Below are 23527 nucleotides of genomic sequence, written 5' to 3'. Positions count from 1 at the left end.
TTCAACAAGCGATAGACCAAAAACAATCAAAGGGTAAATCGCTCTCATGCTATTATAAGTTGTGTTTCTTCAGTTTAATCAAACTACCCTGCTGAAAGCCTAAGCTGGTGGGTTGGTTTCAGCTGGTCGGCCAGCATGGTTTTAGAGGGGTTTAGGCCATTTGCAGGCTGGTTTCAGTCATTTCCAGCTTGGTCTTAGCTGGTCAGGCTGGGAGATGACCAGCTTGACCAGCCTAGCTAAAACCAGCAACGTCCAGCTTAAACCAGGCTGGTCAAGCTGTTTTTAGCTGGTAAATTTTCAGCCTGACCAGCTAAGATCTGACTGGAAATTACTGAAACCAGCCTGGGAATGATTAAAACCGCTCTAAAACCAGGACGATCGACCAACTAAATCTAGCCTAGGCTGATAAGCTGTTTTTCTAGCAGGGAACCATTTTATTCTTCAATAATAGAAGCACTTTAACAGCCTGTTCGTCAACTACCCATGTCCTTTATAGATATAACTCTGCATTGCATATTTGAACCACACGGTGTCGTTGTTCCATAACAAAAGATGCCGTTTCACAAACACCGGAATTACTTACCGAATACAACGTGACGTTTCATAAACCTCCAGCACTTTTAAACGAGTCATGAGGGAAAAATTGACACGGACAGAATCTGGTTCACATTACATTTATTACATCTGGAAATAGCTACATGCACCATAAACATGCTGAGTTAAACCTGTGTAAAGAGTCATGTATAAAACTACCAAATTCTCCCCACGTAGTCAATGGCATATTTGCAGTTAGTGTATCGTTTGACCCATTAAAGCAAAAGCACATCTGGCCTTCATCCTGCCATACAGTTCAAGAATTCCTATAATGTTTTTTTTTTTTTGTTCCAATACACAGCAGTACAGTACAGTACAGTTCATCACCAATGCCATACAAAGCACATAAACAGTCTATGATGCTCTAATGCTAAATGGCTAAACCTGACATGGCTTTATTAGTTCTGAATAAGTCGAACTTGAATCAAAGTCGTAAACCTAAATAAAAATAATATTGTGTTTTACACAATAAAACATTTCCTATTAGTTTCAATCGGTTTCTATAATATATAAAAGAATAAGGGGGTATTATTCATGCTAAAACAGAATACATAAACAGCTTTATAAACATCTGATGTTTAATAATAATTATAATAATAATAATAATAATGGACGGTATGCACAAAAAGATGGAATGATCTCTTGGCTTTTGGTGTCTTCATTACAAAACACGTGGAAAAGTGACTTTGCCCCTTTACAGCACAAAAAAAAGCAAAACATAATAATAAAATAAAAGACAAACCTTAAAACCTGAACTAACTGAGCAAAACGAGGTAATTTATCTTTCACAGTGACAAATACACAAACTAAACAAACAACAACAGAATGAAAGTTATTGTCCATAGTGTTAATATATATATTAAAAACTCCATTTTAACAGCATTGGATCATTGTATTAGTTTGCTAAAAATAAATGATCAACTAAATTGTCTTTACAACTATTTGTGTCCCATACCAATCTAAAACAAACCAAAGTACGAGTATAATCAAAAATCATACAAAATTTACAGGCAATAATAGTCTGAACTATTGATGAGCTCATGAACATTTAGGAGATGGTTTGCTTCATAAAGGCCATGTCTGTTTTTACATATCTGCAACATTAAAAATGACTCTCAATTCTACCTAAAATGACAATATTTACTGTAATATTTACCCGTAAGAGCTCAGTACACTAGACGCTACTCGCTAGACTGCATCAATGGCAGTTTTCCTGAATGAAACTCTGGCAGGAATTGTATTTGTTGTTAAAAAAGTGACCTAAAATGACTTAAAAGTAGCAGTAGACTTTGGAGGGATCCAAGAATTGGACTGGAATCTAAAGCTGACTCACCTTTAGGAGATAAAGTGTCGACGTAGCTGAAAATAAAGTGTATAAAATGTCAAATATAAAAGTCTGTGTGATAGGTCAGACACTACAAAGTCAAAACTATAACAAAACAAAACAAAAAACAATACTGATTGTACTAATGCTTCCAGTGCGGATGTGATAATAATATATTGAAGTGGGGAACTGTGGGAGCAGCAGAGCATGCAGATATTCTGGTCCTAGGAAACATTAAGGCACCAGAGGTATCAAAAATCTACTTGTATGTTATTTGTTTTGTTTTTTTTTGTTTTGTTTTTATTCCATAAAAAGAAAAGAATAAAAGAAAAAAAAAAGATTTCCCAAGTCGTCTAAAGGCAGTTTGTGTGAGTGCATACAACATATCATGGAGAAGACGGAGCTGATCCACTTCATGCTTGAGCACCGGTCAACTTCTGCAGCAGAGGCATCTGTAAAGGTAGAAATAGTTGTTATTCATTTCTTTTTACATTATCAACAATCACTAAGCCTGTCACAATAATCAATATATTGACTAATCTTACAACACATGGACATGCCCTGAATAATTTGTGATGTGATATATATTGCCCATACTTAAAAAAACAATATTAGCAACATTGTAGCTGATTGCACAGTCTCTGTCATTTCATCCACTCTCTAATGGATGTGTCAGTATGGTTAAAAAACTGTAGTATTTACTTTATATTACTGTAGTATATTTTCATCTTTCATCTATTATTTTAATGTGGCCAACTTTAGCAGACTAATACAGCAAAACTTTTTATGCACTCCAGTATTTTTTCTTATATTACATAATGTCGAACAAACATTTGTATCTGAAAAGTCCATATTTATTAATGTTCTCTTCAAACCCCCTTAAGGGAAGAAAACATCGACATGACAGTTTTTGTACTTTTATTTCGAAGTGCAGACTGCATGGCTCTATTTATATAAAAATATGTATAATTTTTTACTATTTTTTAATTTTATTCATTTTATGTAATCTATAGGTTACTATTTGGCCCACATAAAGGGCTCTATTTTGACGGTCCATGCGCAAAGTGCAAAGCGCAGGGCGCACACGCATTTAGGGTATGTCAGAATCCCCTTTTGCTAACATAAGGACGGAAAAATCTGCTTTGCGCCGTGGCACATGGTCTAAAAGGGTTGAGCTTATTTTCTTAATGAGTTATCAGTGTGTTTGGAGAATAAACCAATCAGAGTCTCATCTCCCATTCCCTTTAAGAGTCAGTTGCGTCGCACCATGGTGCTTTTGCGATTTACATGACGTAAAAAAATGTCAAAACGACTCTTGCGCCAAGCTGAAACAAGCAAACAACAATTGCATCGCACCTTGCGCCACATTGCGCCGGGTGTATGATAGGGCTCGGAATCTACGACCGCGGAATTCAGCAAGATTTCCACAGATTTTTATCCTATTATTGAATCTGTTTATTTACTTGAATAAATGGGTGTGCATTTATATTTATTCTGTTTTTAAACTAATTTTATTTTATATATTGACTAACATGAAAATGTTCATATGATTTATTTACAATACAGTTTGTAAAGTCATATTTTCATATTGTCTTTTAGTAGATATATATGAGACTTGCTTTGTTTACCAAATAAAGTGGATCTAATTTGATTTGCATTGTTTACATAAAATTAAAGTTTAAAATGGTATTATTTTTTACTTCATATATTAATTTTTTAGTTATGATACTGCCAAAATCATTCCGCATAAATCCGCAGATATTTAACAAAATTCTCTGCAGAAACAGCTAAATATTTCTGCAGATTCTGTTTGGCCCGAGTTACTTCTGTAAGAAAATATCAGCATTTCAGTATCTCCTTTGCTGGAAATGACCCGATCTAATCCTCTTTATATGAAATAAGCCTGCTCCTAACCCGAGCATGTTTGAGCTACCAAACATGTTGCTATGACAACAACTCTGGGATGGGTTTTAAAGAACGAAACGATCCTGGATTGTGTCAAATCGTCAATAACCAAATCCAGCTAACCGAGTAATCCTCGCCTGAAGAACAGACCCGGGGCCTGATTTCCAACCAGGTCATGTGTTGTGTTTGTGTTGAATGTACTGAAGTCTCACCTTGGACAAATCCACACCGGTGAGGGCATTAACAGAGACGGGCAGCTCAGCGAGGAGCCGGTTCACTTCCCCGGTCACACGGCTGCCATCACCACTCAGAATGACAATCTCATTGGTCCTGGCCAGAGGAGCAGACACCTTCCCAGCAATCTGTGCGGTTACACAGTACAAAAGTCAGAAATAGTGCTACTACTAAACTTTGATGTTATATCTTGAAATATTTTTCTCTTTTTTTGTTGAACACAAAAGAAGATATTTTGAAGAAAGCTGAAATCTGTAACTATTGTCGTTGGTTTTTTCTGCTATGGAAGTCAATGGTAATTAGTTTCCAGCTTTCTTTAAAATATTTTCTTTTGTCTTTTAGTCAAACATGTCTGAAACCACTCGAGGGGGAGTAAATTAGAATTTTGGGTGAAATATTACTTTAAGGATTTTTTACTACCCATCTGGGGTGGGTTTCAAACACAACGATGTAACTCGTGGCTGAACTATCATAGTATGATGCATCGTTTGGGAAAGAACAATGCAGTGACGAGTGTTTCCCAAAACCTGTCGTTTCTCTGTCACAGATCCATTGCTTGAACCAAGTTAGTTATAACGTAAATTGCCCTTAATGATTTTCGAAACTGGGTGAAGTAACTACTTCATTAGAGAAAAACCCATAATTTCTTTGTGCAAATTATACTGTTTTACACGCACACGCATTTAAAATAAAATCCAATATTAGATTTGGTAAAAACATGCACTCGCTTTCCATATTAACTGAAATTTATGTAAATGACACATATTGGGCCTAATATTATTGAGAAGTTGTTCATTACATGTTCTATTATAAAAAATAGCACTTACAAAAGCTAAAACTAATATCATATAAAACATTTAACTAAATAATGAGGCTATTTATTTTACATTATGAAATGTAATATTTATTATTTTTTAAAAAGGAAAAATCTAACTTTAATAATAATATTTATCATATTAATGATGATTATGATGATGATTCATTCATTTTCTTGTCGGCTTAGTCCCTTTATTAATCCGGGGTCACCACAGAGGAAAGAACCGCCAACTTATCCAGTAAGTTTTTACGCAGCGGATGCCCTTCCAGCCGCAACCCATCTCTGGGAAACATACACACACATTCACTACGGACAATTTAGCCTAACCAATTCACCTGTACCGCATGTCTTTGGACTGTGGGGGAAACCGGAGCACCCGGAGGAAACCCACGCGAAGGCAGGGAGAACATGCAAACTCCACACAGAAACGCCAACTGAGCCGAGGCTCGAACCAGCGACCTTCTTGCTGTGAGGCGACAGTACTACCTACTGTGCCACTGCCTCGCCTATGATAATGATGATTATTATTATTATTATTATTAAGTAGGATATTGTTTATTTATTTTTTATTTTTTTGAAAAGTCTATTTTTACAATTTGACACATGTAAACCACAGCAGAAATGTTCTAACCAGCAGGATATGCCATGTCATGTCAAATAACCCAATATAAATTAAAAGAATTAACATATGCTTTTTATTTTCACAAGCTTTGGAGACATTTTTGGTAACAAATTCCGCTTTTAAATAATAGGTCACCTATAGCTTTTGCCATGAGGCTGTGTTCAAAATGACATCAATCAAACGTGAACAGTAAGTAATAAACAAATAAACAAATTACAACCAATACCATAAATCAATACAACAGAACAAATATATAGATGACAACAGGGCTTAGCATCCTTCAGGTAAGCCCTTTCATGGAGAATTGATAGTGTTTAAAACCATTCTAGTATTATTACGTATTGAAATATCAACAGAAGTTAAAAAATCTAAAAATGAGCTCCTTAGTAGACATTAATAGACATAAATGTTTTATGAAATGATATCATAATTAATGAACACATATTATTAGATAAATAAATATTGAACTTAATTTATTTCACAATATCTATCATTGTTGAAAACAATTAAGCTGCTTAATATTTTTGTGGGAACTGAGATTAATTTTTAATAATACAAAGAGCCTATTTAATATAATATAATATAATATAATATAATATAATATAATATAATATAATATAATATAATATAATATAATATAATATAATATAATATAATATAATATTTTTAGATTTAAAAATTTTTAAATCACAAAATACATTTCATTAGAAGTTTATTATTTCTAACAAATACATTAAAATTTAAAAAAAGAATTAAAACTTTGCAACATAATTCATTTTACTGTTAGATTTCTGAGAATTCACAGTTTCACAGTTCAACAGAATTATTTATTTTGTTTATTTTTTAAACCACATTGTATTCTGCGTCCTGATTGACCGTAAACCATTGTCAATCAATCTCCTCTGTGTCTCGTACAGTACAGAATGCGTTCAGTTTGCCAAATTAACATAAATCTTTGATCAAAGTGCTTTAAGTGTTCAAACAAGAGAGAAGGATGTGAAAATGTTAATGCCTGTCTGAGAAAAATGTATAAAGTGTGTAATGAGGAGTTTCACAGCCTTAAAACATTTATAATTATTGTAAAAAATAAAGCTGTCTACTTTGCGGATTTCACCTATCGTGGGCTATTTTTGGAAAGCAACCCCTGCAAAACAAACGAGGGACCACTGTATATGAAATTAGGAAAAATATAAAAGCCTACACTTAAAAATAATAAAAAATCATTGATATTGCTTATTTGGAATGAATGTAAAATAAAATAAGCTGATGCTAAGGTATAATTACTAAACATAAAAAAATAATAATTATGTATAAAACTACTGTGTAGACAAACTAATAATGTTACTTGTACGCATATAAATATCAACACCAATTACAAAACCTAAATAGCAAACCAAGCTATAGCTGTAGTAGCCTCTAATACCTCCATCAGTGTATTATAATAAACATATAGAGTAAAAGCAGTTGACTGACCTTAGGTAGAGCATCCAAGACGAGAGCAGTTTTGGCGGCCTCCCCATACTGCTGATAAGCCTCAGCCTTCAGCCTCATTCTCTCGGCCTCTGCTTTTCCCACAGATGAGATGGAGATGGCCTCCGCTTCTCCGATCTTGCGGATCTTCTCTGCCTCCGCCTGAGCCGTCAGCACTTTCTGCATCCTGTCAGCGGCACAAATAAAGCCCAATTTATTCGACATGATCATACGTGATTAATCAGACATCCTGTGGCACATCTGTGAAACATTATTCAAACAGCTGAAGGTATAAACAGATATGGAGCGGTGTAGCTTAGTGGGCATGAAGAGATTAGGGATGATTCACGAGCCTTTAAATGCCACACATTATGCTGAGGCAATTTTTCACCCTGAAGTCAAACAATAAAACATGACATTATACATTCAGTGATGCTTCCTATTTGTTTGTTAGGTTTTTTGTCACTTTGTCAATATCAAGTTTAATATTGAGATCCAGTGTGAATGATTTTCTTATTTCAGATGTAAAAATCCTGATCCTGTGAGTTGTTAAAATGGATTTCAATAAGGCTTGTCATAATTTTGAATTTTGTGCGGATTAATTGTCATTTAAATAATTTCAATTTTTATTTCAATTATTTTAAATAAAATGCATATTTATTGTTATTTTAATTTATTCACACCGATTAACAAATCATTTAAAGGTGCTATAGACTGCATTAATGCAATATATTAATTAACATGCAATAAACACTTATAGGCCAACGCAGTGGTGCATTAGGTAGTGCTGTTGCCTCATAGCAAGAAGGTCGCTGATTCGAGCCTCGACTGGGTCAGTTGCCGTTTCTGTGTGGAGTTTGCATTTTCTCCCTACGTTCATGTTTCCTCCGGGTGCTCCAGTTTCCCCGACAGTCCAAAGACATGTGGTACAGGTGAATTGGGTAGGCTAAATTGTCCGTAGTGTATGAGTGTGAATGAGTGTGTATGGATGTTTCCCAGAAATGGGTTGCAGCTGAAAGGGCATCCGCTGTGTAAAAACATGTGCTGTATGAATTGGCGGTTCATTTCGCTGTGGCGACCCAGGATTAATAAAGAGACTAAGCCGAAAAGAAAATGATGACAAACACTTATACTCAGCAGTCTGTGTGCAGTATGTGTTTGTTGCCTTATTACAAAAAATTCACAGCAAATTTCACAATGTATGTGTTAAAGCAGGGGTGCCCAAACTTTTTCTTATTAAGGGCCAAAAACTAAACTTGATTGAGGCTAGTGGACCGAAAGTAAATATAGTCGTCTAATATATTAACTAATACCACATCATTTTTTACATTATATAATGAACATATTACAGCAAAAACAAAAACAATCTCATTTATAACAGAATAGAGTGACACTAGTTTTTGCCTTGAATTGCTCACCGATGTCTTCTGCATACTCTATTCGTCAAGACATTATTTACATTTTTAAAAATCAGAGTCATACATAACATTTAACTAAAACATGTTTTTTGTAGCTCAGCAATAACACGAACAAAAAAAAGTTCTGTCAAATTAGAAATGACAATCTCTTTTAAAGGCATTCACCCCAACCCTCTCCATCATTCTCACTCTCTTCTCAGATGGGATGGTGGTCCAAATCAAAGGTTACAATGTGCCAACTTTAGCCCGCGGGCTCTACTTTGAGCATCTCTGTGTTAAACTAACAAAAGCCTAACACTACAATCCATATATCGAACACTACCGAATCTGTATATCCAGCATTTTGCAGTTCAGCAATTTCTTACAGGATGTAAACAGATGAGACCATGAATGGTTGCGTTCTTCACAGAACTACTGCTAAAGGCTGATTTATACTATTGCGTCGTGTGATCGGCATGACCCACAGCGCCTGCCTTAAGCCTGGTTTATACTCCTGCGTCGAGTGATCGGCGTGACCCACGGCGCATGCCTTGTGCGTTGTTGTGCATTTATACTTCTGTGTGCTGTTTGTGTTGCTCTGCAACAACACTTCTGAAACGCTAGCTGGCAGTAGGTTTTTATATTGCTTTGTGTCGAGATTCTTTGCAGGGGTTTTGTTTTACTGAATGCTACCTTAATGTACAAGAAGCTAAAATTAGCTCATTCAGAGGTGTGAACTGGCAGACGTGCAACAACTTTAATCATATTGTAAACATAAAACAAAAGCCAACAGGCTCGCTGCTCTCTGCGCCGTCCATGCTTGTCACCGCTACTAAACCGACCAATCACATAGCTTGCGCTACGCATTGTCAGCGTCGCCGTCAGTGTCGGAGTTAGCCACCGCGAGGGGTCTGTGACCGCACGAAGGCTGCGCGTGCACATGGTGCAAAAGTATAACTTAGTCTTAAAGCCTGTCCCCATTTTCAAAATAAAAGTCTCACATACAGTGAAAGTATAATACAAGCTTAGATAGACCTTAAAATATTGAAAAGATTTATCACTGTTGTAATCTCATGAGAAAATGTTGTGACCAATCAAATGCTTGGACCTGGGGCATGCATATTAATGATCCCATGTGGATTGTCACAATCTTTGTTTTGTTGCAATTGGTCTGTTTTTCACAAAGATTTACACTCACGGGATTTAAATGAGACTGAGGAACCATGCTTGATGTTCACAGTGTCATTACTATGTTCTTATTATTCTCTTATTATTCAGCTATCCCTAGATACATGTAGACTTTCATTTTATGGCACCTCTAAATTTAACACTATGTGGTACAAAAATGATAAAAAGATCTCTAAAAAATATGGATAGACAGATGTGAGCTTTATAAAGAGTTGATAAGATACAGGACTCACTTGTATCCTTCAGCGAGCTGCTCCATCTTGTAAGCCTCGGCTTCAGCCGGCCGCTTGACCGTAGCGATGAGCTCCTTCTCTGTCCTCTCAATCTCCCTCTCCTCTATGGAGATTTGTTTTTTCCTCTGCACAACCTCGATTTCGATCTCCTCCAATCGGATCTTCTGCTGCTCTTTAGCGGCTTGCAGCTCATAGGCCAGTTGAGACTCGGCTTTCTGCGAGGTGGACAAACGCAAACATCACTAACCCAATGACCATGACTAAAAAAGATGGCCAGGCACTGGAATTACATTGAATCTGACCTTAGTGTTTACTTCTTGGTTAAAAGCGGCTTTTTGCAGCTCAAGCTCTCGTTTGGAGTCGGCCATTTTAGTGTCGGCCAAGAACTTCACATCCATCATTTCTTTCTTGCATTCAGCTTCCTGATGGGAGAAAACAGCAGCTTTGAAGACCGTGTATCTAATGGATAATGCATTAGCCGTAAAGAAAACTAAGACAGAAGCCTCTTACTCTAATCCCAGCATCCCTCTCTGCCTCGGCCACTCCGATGTCTGCGTCTCTTTGTACAGCAGCTGTCTGCGTCTTTCCAAGAGAACTCAAGTAGTCCAGCTTATCGTAAACATCCTGTTTGGAGAGACAAGTGTCAGAGTATAGTAAAGTAAATAACCTGATAGGAGGTAAATGTGTTAGGAAATGATACTTTATGGTTGATTTATAGATACATTATTAGATGAAGAATATTTTATTAACTATAATTCAAAATATCCATCAATGCTGAAATATTGCTCAATATTTTTGTGGAAACTCTGAAGGACTTTAAGACCTTTAAACAACAGGATACACATAATGTAATATAACATAACAACATAATATAATATAATATAATATTATATTATATTATATTATATTATATTATATTATATTATATTATATTATATTATATTATATTATATTATATTATATTATATTATATTATATAATATTCATTCAATCTTTTTGGCTTAGTCCTTTTATTATTCCAGGGTTGCCACAGAGGAATAAACCGGCAACTTATCCAGCAGCATATGTTTTATGCAGCGGATGCCCTTCCAGCCACAATTCATCAATGGAAAACATCCACATACACACTCATTCACACTCATACACTATGGACAATTTAGCCTATCCAATATACCTATACCAAATGACTTTGGACTGTGGGGGAAACCTGAGCACTCTGAGAAAACCTACACAGAAATGGCAACTGACACAGCCGAGGGTAATATAATCTAATCTAATATAATATAATATAATATAATATAATACAGTATAGTAATGTGTAATTGATAATTGTAAAGAATGTTTAATGTCTTAAAATCAGTTCATTAAGAGAGTAATACCTTTTGATTCATACAATTATTATTTAGAAACTTTGAATAACTTCATACAATAAACACAATAAACAATGTCAGATTTCTAATAATAAAAATAAACAAATATGAAAAAATTAAAATGCCTAAACTTAAATAAAAAAACACCAATGTATTTATATTGTTGATTTGGCACCTATGTATAAAAATGAAGTAAGTTAATGATATAATTACTGAATATAAAAAATAGAAATACTACTAGAAAAATACTAAATAGAAAAAAAAACCTAAAATATTACACTTATTATGTTTAAAATTATTACTATATCTTAAACTGAAATTTTAAAATGCTGCTTTAAATACTACAATAATAAAATACTAAATGTGATTACTAAACTAAACAATATGAAAGTATTGAAACACGAAAGGTGTTTTTGAATCCTATTAAGAATCCTATCTTTATATTATTCAGATTTTTTTTACGCTAACGATAGCTAGTTGTGTTTTTGAACTGGTTGTGGATAAGCAAATACGACACTACAAATGATCCATTCAAAAAGGCTGATTCATTTTGAAAGAATGAAACTATCATTATAAATAGATATTTGAATCAATAAATTTGTTAAAATACATACAAAAATAATCTTTTGTTCTAAGTTTAGAACTATTTTATTGGCAAAACTGAAAAAAAAAACAGTCAATATTGTGTTTGAAATTGAACCAAATCAATATTACCTCTTGTTTGTGTAATATCACATAACTGTCATTTCTCAAACATAACAAACAAAAACCCCATACAGAGATATTGTTTGCTTTCATAATTTAATTATATGTTCATTCTAACTGCCTTCTAACTGGCTTCATCATGAAGTTGATGCCTTTAGACCAAGGGTGTCCAAACTGTGTCCTGGACGGCCAATGTCTTGGTAAAGTCTAGATCAGATACACGGATGGCTGGAAGTACGATATGCACATCAATATAGCAGCATTTATTATGACATTGTCATAACAATGGTTAATAAATTTACAGTACTGTGATGATCTGGTAGGGTTAGGGTAGTGGTAGACAAAAAAATACAATTTACTAGGTAATTTATTAGGTAACATAAATAATACTTGGTACGAGTATTGTTTTTACATTACTGTGACGATCGGGTTTAGGGTTGGGGTGGGGATAGACGTTAATAAAATACAATAAATGGGAAATTTAATCTAAAATAATATAAATGAGTCTCGTTAACTTCCCGCTGCAACCATATCTTATCTAGCCACAACCCAGTGTCCTGGAGAGTTTAGCTCCAACCCTAATCAAACACACCTGGACCAACTAATTCTCACTAGATATACTGGAAACTTCCTGGCAAGTGCGTTGAAGCAAGTTGGAGCTAAACTCAACAGAACACCGACCCTCTAGGACAGAAATTGGATACCCTTGGTCTAAAGGAATCAACTGCATGATGAAGCCAGTTAGAAGGCAGTTAGAATGAACATATAATTACATTTATAAAAACAAACAATATCTCTGGATGGGTTTTGTTTGTTCTCAAAATGTGCTTTTATTTGTTTATTGCAAAATGCATGACGGCTAATGCACATCTATTCTGCATCTTGAGTGATTTTGCATTCAAAACCCTCATAACTTACTTTGATAGTGAAGCTGAGGATCTCGATGCCCATGCGGCCCACGTCAGGAGCTGCCACCTCTCTCACCAGCCGAGCAAACTGATCTCTGTCCTGGTAGATCTGCTCCACGGTTAATGTGCCTGTTGTTGAACAGCAACACAACATTAAAAATCATAGAAGGAAGTGTTAGTTTTAATAAGGTTATTGTAATTCTTGGTGATGTATTAACCTAAGATTGAACGCAAATGTCCCTCAAGGGTTTGCAGAACCACAGCTTTGATTTCCATGACAGACTTTCCCAGAAACTGCTCACAAGCAATAGCCAGCAAGTCTTTGTCAGTCATAACCTTGACCTGGAAAACAGAATGCACCAGTTATCCACATTTTGAACTCTTCAAAAATAACTTGAAATAGGGGGTGTGCATTGTTTAATGATACATTGATGAAGCTCCTTTGTTTACACTTCCTGTGTTTATTACTGAATTAGTTGTTTTGGATAAGTTGTTTCCATCGCTCATTAATGGTTCAGTTTACCCATAACATGTAATTTTGTTTTTAATTTCTGAACTTTGAATAAGTTGGGAGTGTTGCTGTCTATGGAGGATGAGGGAGCTCTCAGATTTCATCTACAATATCTTAATTTGTGTCCTGAAGATTAATGAAGGACTTAAAAATATTAATATTAATAAATCTTATTATAAATTTTTTTTTTAGATTTTATGCTTTTAAGTAAGAGAAAGACAATCTATCAAGCTGTAAAATTGATTCAACCATTAATATATGCTTAATATCACACTACATTCTATATAACCTATACTGTATTTGACGAACTCATCTTATCATAATATAACCAGATCGCAAGTGACTGCGATTCCCACCTAAAATTAACATGTTTTCAAGTTTGTCTCTTGTAACTCATGTTTTGATTTTTCTTGACTCTCCTCCATCTTACTTCATCCAATCTCTAAATTGCTCACTTAACACACGTGCACGAGTGCGCAATGAATGAACCCATGCTGTGCAGTTTTATGAATAAGATTAGAAGCAATAGAATGAAAAGAATGCAGATGACAACAACAATTTTGATAATAATCTGTGTGTTTTGTTTCAACACACCAAAGTATGAATATTTTGTTTTTGTGTGCTCTCTCAAAGCACGTTCCATAATGACCACGTGTTCAGACAGTAGTCAGTAAACTTGTGGATGTTTTAACAAATTTGACCACATGATCCTTTATAAAAAAAAAAAAAAAAATATATATATATATATATATACATATACATATATATATATATATATATATATATATACCGTAGCTAGAGCAGGTAAAATGATATTACATAGTGCCTAAAAATAGTTCTCAGCTAGAAAACTAGCTAACAATGCTGCATAATATCATTGCACCTGCTGTTCCCAGAGTGAAAATATAGTTCCTAAAGATATCGGCCTAGAAAATTTTGTCAGAGAAAAATTGAGAAAGAAAAATTGTCAGTCTTAGTACACAATGTAACTACAGAAAAGTCAAGATTGAAATAGAAAAATTATCAAAACACTTAATTTTTTTGAAGTGAGATGTTAATGGTCTAAACTGATTCAAAAATCTATGCTAAGCTAAGCTAAATGTGTTTCCGCCAGACCTGGAGATCGGCTGAATTGATTGAGAAAAGTAAAACTCAACTTTTTAATTGAAGGATAAAATTAACATAATTACAAGAAAGTGGAACACAAAAAAAATATTTTTATAAACTGATGGAAGTCATTTTAGTGTAAAGCGCATGGCGCAAAAGCATTAAGGGTGTATCTGAATCCACTTTTGCTATTTAAAGAACAAAAAATATGCTCTCATTCCATTTAAGAGTATGTCATGTCACGCAATGGCGCATTCTTTATTTACATGATGGACTTCATGTAAAACTGACCATCTGTGTGAGGATAAAGAATAAGCCTCCTCCGTTTGGCCTCTTTATTTTCTCTTTACTTTACTTTTACTCTACCTCACTCATTTTATTTTTTTTTGTGGATAAGGAAACAGTGTTGTACACAAACCGTGAAGAGACGCATGATTTTATAGTTTACAAAGTGAAATGCAAAGAAATAAACAGTAATTTAATGCCCTGCTACATTTTTTATTTTTTATTTCATATGCACGTAACCACTATTTATATTAATACAAATATAATCGTGTTTAGATACACACTATAAATGAGGACTTCTCCCTCCATCCCTGGGTCTGAATGCAGACTCAGTGCAGCAGGTCTCTTGCCCTGCCTATTTTAACCATTAGCCCTGTTGGTCACCTGGAGGATTTAGGCTAACAAAGCAGCACGGCGTTGTGTCTAAATGTGAACGAACTCCACTGATAAAGGACAAAGTCTGCTATTCTCTGCCATCCTCGTACTGCTCTCCCAACAAAAATGCTTGCTTCACACAAACAGCTTTGCTGTATTGGCCCTGACGGGATCAAGAGGAAAAACATGGATTGAGATTGAATGCAATCTCACCCAGTCCTCAACATAGGGTCAAACAGCTTGGCACTACGGGTCTGTCTTGCCTTCAGAAAGCACGCGCAGTCATGAATAATGAAGAACCAGGTTCTTCTCATAGGATAAGAAAACTCCGCTATATATAATAATGAGAAACCAACACGTCATCTTTACACATGCAGTTTTGCGCTACATTTTAAATCATTTTAAACCCGGAAGCTGAAATTAGCTGACAAAAGCTCAAAATTAGCCAGTTTCCCCACATTTAAAGCTGACAGGTGCTAACATTGTCTTAACTGATGCTCAACACAAATCTGTTAAAATCTCAGAAAAAGTACTCGAGGGTTTCTTGAACCTTTAAGAAGGCATAGAGGTAGTGTTTTTATATCTATGCAGAAAATAATAATTTTTGTAACATTTTACAACTTGTGTCTTAAGCAATGTGTAAGTGTTTAGAACCTGCAAAGGCACTTAACTAATGTGCTTAGCCCTGGACTTTAGACCAGATTTAAGTCAGTCAATGGCGCAGTCTATTTCAGCTCTTTAAAATAGCAACACGCCAACAATGTGCCTTAACACACCTCCTTTTTAGACCGGCACACCGATGAGTGTGTCTTAAGTAATATAACATCACAAATGTCATTGCTATTTGTAATCGATCTTAATTGAATTTTAATTTAAAATTAAATGCTATCCAAAACGGCATCTTTCTGGTGCTGAAATAAAAGAAGAAAAGAAAAGCAGAGAAAAAAAGCAAGCTCAAAGTAATGTTCTGCTATGCATAATACATAATTAAGTAGTACTTAGCAATACTTGCAAGCTTATTTGTTTAAATGAGTAAATATTTTTACATATGTATTATATGGTAAATATGTTACAGTTAATAAAAATTTATACATTTTACTATTAAAATTAGTTTTTTGTGCTCTCTTACTTTTGTGCATTCTTGATACCCTCAACTGGAAATAGCAACATATCATGCCAAACACGTCTTGAACCTTATTGCGCTGGGTGTATGATGGGGCCTCTTATGTTCACCAGAAAAAAGAAAGTCATAACAGTTTGAAAGCACTTGAATATGAAAAAATGGTGAGTATATTTTACATTTTGGGTGAATTATTCCTTTAATGCTGTTCCTAGAGATCCAGAAACTTAGAAACAGATCCCTCCAACATTTGTGTTCACACATAAATCAAATAAAAAATTTTAAATCTAATTAATTGAGCGATAATCGCTTCATGTGAGAATGTTTACTTGAGCAACTCCCGTGACTGTAATGGCGACTCCCTCCGCTGTCTCCACATCTTCGCATTTTGGCTGTAGTGTCATAATCTCTAGTGTAATTCTGCAGAGAAAAAGAAAATGCCACAAGTCAAACACAACCTTTAACACAACTAAACAATGCTTGTAACAAGACGAACCTGATTTTTCAAAACATTTTAGCAATGCAGTATGTCAAAAATGGGACAAACGTGCAAAGGACAATCTGACAGGAAGTACATGGTATGCAATTAGAGAGATGAAGCAGGAAAGCATCAAGCAAACAACGCCCGAGTTCAGCTCATAAATCAACTCATTCAGCTGATCATGGAAATTTAAGATGGACAGATCAATATCTGAATGGCATGTTAAAGTATTATCTTGCAGTTTTTAAAAATCTCCGTACGACATGCAGAAACAAACTGGTTTGACAAACCCACCTGACCAGGGGCCTCATGTACGAAGACTTGCGTGGAAATCTTACTAAAACATTGCGTACGCACAAAGCTGTAAATGTGCGTACGCAGAAAAAAATTCAGATGTATGAAACACTGCGTACGCCGAATCTCACGCATATTCTTTTGTACATCTGAATGAACGTGAAACTGAGCGCAACATGCACGAGCACAAAACCCCTCCCTGCCTCCTCCCCTGTATGAATATGCTAATGACTATGCTAATGGAAAAACCCAACGAAAAAGCAATGGCAAAAGTAAGCAAAAAGAGAAACTTTAAACAGAATGTTAATTGGAGGTGCTGCTTTCGGAGGTAGACCGGAGAAAAGCGGTGTTATTTGCAAGTTTGTTCTCCGGAATTAACAACAAAAGAAAAAAATAGAGTGGGAGAGTTTAACGGATGCGGTTAACACAGTTGGGTCTGAACATCGCACTGAGTGCATTAAAGATAGAAATAGTGTGGTTTATATCTGTAAAATGTTGCAGAACCCTTACCAGTTTCAGTGGCGCACCTTGTAAGACGCATGTGATCATGACTAGTTTCGTTCGAGCATGAACTCGCCTCGAATCCAGCGTCTGATGAACTCTTTCTTGTTTTTTCCCCCGCAACATATCAGATTTTGCCCACTATTTATCACGAGAAAGACAAGTAGGAATCATCAATAAGTTCATATCAATAAGCATCATATTTTATTTGCACATTTATTGAATGGAAATGTTTCTGATTCACGCATGCAAATTCATCTTCAGATAGTGCCTTTATAGCAATGTGCGTGCGGTAGATCGCTCAGATTACATTGGGAAAACAGGCGACTGCTGCAAATTGTGCTTTAATGTTTGGCTGGTCAAATGTATGGTATGGAAACCTTATATACCTGCTGAACCCGTCTCATACAGCTGCCATTGCAAGGCTCAGACACTTTGTAGAGAGGAATTTAACACAACTGCCTCTAGGAGTCGCCAATGAAAATAAAACAGACACGCACAAAAAATGTGCGTACGCCTGCCAGAAAGCTGCCGTGAACCTGCGCACATTCCCACGTTCAGTTCATTGTTAGTAAATCCAAACGTGAGCGATTCTGAGCGTGAAACCTGGCGTACGCAAAGTTTTTGTGCGTACGCAGCGTTGATACATGAGGCCCCAGGTGCGGTGAAAGGTCAGGCCTTACAATTACGGACAAACATTGACTGTGTGTTGTTTTAGTGAACTTTGACTACATTTACTGCAGCGCACAAAGAACAGTGATCCTGTGATCTGCATTTGTTTGACTTGTTGTACCTCTGAGTGTCTGATATAAGCCACCATGCCCACGCCCAGCCGCCCACCACATACGTCTTTGCATCTGACCCACAACAGGCACCTGATGGAGAAAAAGCACTTGTCATTGTAGTGATAATCTCAATGAACAAAGCCAGAGGTAGGATATGATCTGTGTGAAAGGTGATTATAAAGCACTAGACAAACTGGAAGATCATTTGAGAGAAGAGCCTAGAAAAAAATGCAACAGCATAGTAAGAGTGGGGGACCGTGAAAATGTTTGAGAAATTAAACAGTAAGAATGTAAAATAGAGTTTTAAAAATTTATTTAAAAAGGATACATTTTAAAAATAACATTTGAGGGATTTATGGCATAAGAAGTTAAATGGAATATTTTTAAAAAGTGATTTAAATGCATGCATAGTTGACTTGTTTGTACAGTGTTATGAAAAAACATTTTGTCAAATAATGTATGCATGCATGCTAGGGCTGCATGATATTGGGAAAATTTGACATTGCGATATTTTATTTTTCTGCAATAAATATTGTGCTATCAATACAGTTTCACAAGATGCTTGAACAGCTCTGTTTGACAGTTTTCTGGGGAGAATAACCGTATTCATTTACAGAATCTTACTTTGCTTTGTCTCGTTTTTAGTCCAAATATCTGTAAGTAAAAATATTGTTTTGTTTTCACCTTCAGAAGAGAGAAGTCTGAATTTTTCTTTAAAACAAACCAAAATTATCTGCCAATGGGGCGAGTAAAATAATCTTAAATAATATTTTAAACTCTCTTGAAACGCTCAGTCACGGGCCTTAAAAACACATGCTAATGATACAATTCTACTCTATTAGGGTTCAACTTCGCAGTGACTTTAGGCCGTGACTGAGAGATTGAAAAATATTTGAGGTCCAAAAATTTCAAGAGAGTGAAAAATATTTGGGTCCAAACGTAATGTAAAAATGTGCTGGATAAGTTGGCAGTTCATTCCACTGTGGTGACCCCAGATTAATAAAGGGACTAAATCGAAAAGAAAATGAATGAATGATATTACTCCAGTCATTATTGCTTTTATTACTATTACCATTAACAATAATAACAATATAGTAATAAACATAATAATAATTATTAATATAAGAGTGATTTCTAAAGGATCATGTGACTGCAATGAAGCTGAAAATTCATCTTATATAGATTAATGATATACTTATACAATAACTTCATACAATTTATAGTGGCACTATATATAGTACCATGGTAGAATTGTACACGTAATGTACACACCATGGTATTACCATTTGATAATGCTATTGTAGCACAAAATTTTCGGTAACACTTTACAATAACAGTACATAAATAACGATGTATTGATATGTAAACTAAACATTACTTTATCATGAATTAATGATGAGTTAAGGTATGCACTAATCATGAATTGACAACATGAGTCACATGAGTTCATGTGTAAATAACGACTACCTTAATTACTTGTTAGTACATGTTGTTAATTAATGTATTAATTAACATTTAAGTTTAGGCTAAATGTAACCAACATGAACTCATGATCTGTTAATGTATAATTATTTCATGACTTTACTTGGAGGGGCACATCACTATTAACTCATCCTTAACTACTCATGAACTCCTGATCATGTTGATGTTGACAGAACACTTTTCTATTGTTATTCACTGTAAACTCACTAGTTGCATGAGTAGTTAAGAATGGGTTAATGATGATGTGCCCCTCCAAGTAAAGTCACAACATAATTATAGAATAACATATCATGAGTTCATCATGGTTAAATTAAGCATAAGCTAATGTGGTAATTAATACACTAATTAACAAACAATCATGTACTAACAAGTAATTAAGGTAGCCTTCATTCACACATGAACTCATGTGAATCATGTTGTAGTTAAAGTTAATTCATGATTAGTGCATACCTTAACCCAGAGGTTCTCAAAGTGGGGGTCGGGACCCCCCGAGGGGTCGCGGGACAATGAAGGGGGGTCGCCTGGTGATTTTCAAAAAATCAATAAATTTTTATTAAACCTTAAGACTTACTGTATTTTATCAATAACTTACTGATGAGAAAAAATAGTCGTTTATAGTTGCTATAAACTATATAGTTACTATAGTAGCTTATAGTTACTAGTTCTATTGGATTGCGACTTCTCGGGTAATTACAATATACTAAAGACACAGCAATACTGTCAGATGCAGCAGATTTTGTAACACCAGGTTAAATTTTCTAGCCCATTTACAGCACTGACATACATAAAAAAAAACAAAGAATAGACTTGGGTCTATTGGTGTGTGTGCGTCATTGCATACAAGGTTTCTGTATTTATAACCACCACCTCAGAGAATATTGGGGGTCACGAGTAACTGGCAATCTCATTTTGAGGGTCGCGGGCTGAAAAGTTTGGGAACCCCTGCCTTAATCCATCATTAATTCATAATAACCTAATGCTTAGTTTACATATTAAAACATCATTATTCATGTACTGTTATTGTAAAGTGTTACCATATTTTCTTAATGTATATGTGGTATTTTTAATGGCAAATACATGTAAAAGTATTAGGTTGTCACTTCTCAAATGTCTTTCTGAAGGACTCAGTAGATATACTGTAGATAGCATATTGCTATTATTATGCACAAAAGTAATTGAGTTCAGATCACAGAAACGTGAATGAATAGCAGTTAACGTTACATTTAAATTAAATTACTATTACATGGTGACTGGAGGCACATAGCAACCGAGAACGTCTAAATACCAAACTTCAGTTAAGCAGGTTTACATTTCCAGTGAGTTAACAATAAATGTGATAACTTGCATCAAAAACGAAAACAAACAATGTTTTTACAGTTATGAATGAATGAATGGATCTCGTGTCAATGCGGAAGAGATGAGCTAACGTAGTAACGTAGTAACGTTAGCTAGCTATAGCTAATACACGTATGGATGAGGTTTTTTAACGTAACCACACATTTCACAATAACGTTATATGCAAAATCAAACACTTAATTATATGATCTATTAACGAATTAATGCATAAAAGTAGCAAGAGTCCTAACATTACGTGCTATAGTAAAAACCTTGTGACGATACCTGACACAACGAGCGCTTCATTTGGTCCAACAGTCAAGCAGCAACCCATTCTTGTATTTGACACCAATCAGCAATCCGTTCGTGTTTATTCCTATATATTTATCACGGCGTTTATTTAACAGCTTTTTGACTCGTAAAATGAAAAGATCCCCGCCCTGTTGGGAGAATAAATGTTTGTCAACACAAGCGACCCTGCCCACCACTGGAAGGAAGACGGTACGTGATACTGTATGGCTGTGTTGTAAACCCGAGTAAGTTCCCTACATAGACAGCACACTTGAGCTTTCCAATGCGCCTGTGATGGTGAAAAATGCTGGCTAGGTAGGCAGCTTACTAGGTTTTGAGTCACGGGATCTGTGTTGTCATGATTACTGTAAATGCTGCATGTAGCCACGCCAATGGAATATGAGATTTATGGATATATCCAGTGCTCATTTTCACGTTCGTTTTGAATTTTAGTGGCCTGAAAAAGACATTTATTGAACTTTTACAACAAGTTTTTTACTTATTGTTGTTGAAAGAAGAGGAAAATCTGATTTATCGGTAAATTAAAATAAAAACAAGCATGACATTTATATTGTTGACATGTTTTAACCTATGCAGATATACATTAATGCATATTTATTTTAAAGTATTTAATATATTTTAATACAAAAGAGTAAAAAAATATATATTTTACAGGCAGAAAAGAGTAAAATATACCTTGTGTTCTTTTATTTAGAATAGAATAGAATAGAATAGAATAGAATAGAATAGAATAGAATAGAATAGAATAGAATAGAATAGAATAGAATAGAATAGAATAGCACATTTCAGACGTAAAAAAAAAAACTTTGGGGGCTCCGGTTTTCCCCCACAACTTAAAGACATGCGCTATAGGTGAATTGAATAAACTAAACTGGCTGTATGTGTGAATGTGAGAGTGTTTGGATGTTTCCCAGTACTGGGTTGCAGCTGGAAAGCCATTCACTGTGTTAAACACATTGGATAAGTAGGCAGTTCATTTCTTTGTGGCAACCCCTGATGAATAAAGGGACTAAGCGAAGGAAAATAAATGAATAAATGAATGTTTTCTATGTGAAAATATTGTCAAATGTTGTTTGTGTTGTTTGCCAAAGCTGAATTTCAAGTGTCAGTGATGCAGTTTTCAGTGCGCAGGTAGCAAAGAATTCTGGCCCAGATTTGGCATAAAGCTGCACAGCAGTCATTCGTCCGGCACTTGCATACAGCATGTGGGCTAAACACGGCCCGGGTTTCGAAGAGGTGGCATCGTCTTTAAGGCGGCACACAAGACTTGGGCCAGAAGTCAAATGTAGTATTTGGCCAAGATGTTAAAAATGTATATGTGGGCCACGTAGGTTTGACCTGTCTTGACCCACTTTTAATATTTTTTGAAATTGCTCCGAGAAAAAGCAGGGCCGTTAAGCAAAATGCATAAAGGGTATATCAAATTCATTGCAGTCCAACATTACATTTCATCATTATAAACCAACATATCTGGCCCAGTTTAAGACCAATTTATTAAAAAAAAAACTATGTATACTGTAGTTAAATGGATATTTACACTTTTAAATAATTATTTAACAATGTATTTTAAATGTAATTTATTCATGTGGTTAAATTTGATCCCCAATCATGTTTATAGCTTGAACTGACAATACAAGAACATCAGAACAGAATCCAAGGGATCATAGAAAGATCAGATAAAGGTCAATAATATACACTGTCATAAAAATATAGTCACATTCACATACAAATAACATATCATTAGACAGAAAGGGAAAAAAAATTAAAATAACAGTAATAAAATCATAATAATAATTCATTAATTTTATTTTCGGCTTAGTTCCTATTAATCAGAGGCAATTCACCTGTATCGCATGTCTTTGGCCTGTGGGGGAAACCTGAGCATCTGGAAGAAACCCACGTGAACGCAGGGAGAACATGCAAACTCCACACAGAAACGCCAACTGAGCCGAGGCTCAAACCAGCGACTTCTTGAGTATATATACATAATGATGTCATTAATTCAACTTATATAGAGTAAGTTCACAGTACTCATAAAGATTAGTTTAATTCAAACGTTTTGTAGCAATCGGTTTGCTCAAATGGTTTGAGTTGCCTTAACTTATTGGGTTTTACAGAACTGAGTTGGTTTGAGTTCTCTTTATGTATTGGGTTTACTGTGCTCAAATTGAT

The 23527-nt window shown here is 35.1% G+C and overlaps 1 protein-coding gene across 2 annotated transcripts; it reads right to left on the bottom strand.

The window, feature by feature from the left end:
- Positions 1-660: 660 nt before the first annotated feature.
- Positions 661-21543, bottom strand: flot2b (flotillin 2b). Of its 2 annotated transcripts, none has more exons than XM_073922838.1 (11): positions 21329-21543; positions 18089-18316; positions 16495-16940; positions 12986-13109; positions 12778-12896; positions 10295-10408; positions 10087-10206; positions 9785-9999; positions 6970-7153; positions 4036-4185; positions 661-2370 (listed from the first exon to the last, which is right to left on the bottom strand). In XM_073922838.1, the coding sequence occupies exons 3-11, from the start codon at positions 16567-16569 to the stop codon at positions 2332-2334; spliced, it is 1140 nt and encodes a 379-aa protein (XP_073778939.1). In that variant the 5' UTR covers positions 16570-16940; positions 18089-18316; positions 21329-21543; the 3' UTR covers positions 661-2331.
- Between the last annotated feature and the right edge of the window lie 1984 nt (positions 21544-23527).

Source organism: Danio rerio, chromosome 15, assembly GCF_049306965.1.
Source record: "Danio rerio strain Tuebingen ecotype United States chromosome 15, GRCz12tu, whole genome shotgun sequence".
NCBI classification, from domain to species: Eukaryota; Metazoa; Chordata; class Actinopteri; order Cypriniformes; family Danionidae; genus Danio; species Danio rerio.
Note: the sequence above shows the minus strand (reverse complement) of the source record. Positions and strands in the feature narration are given on the sequence as shown.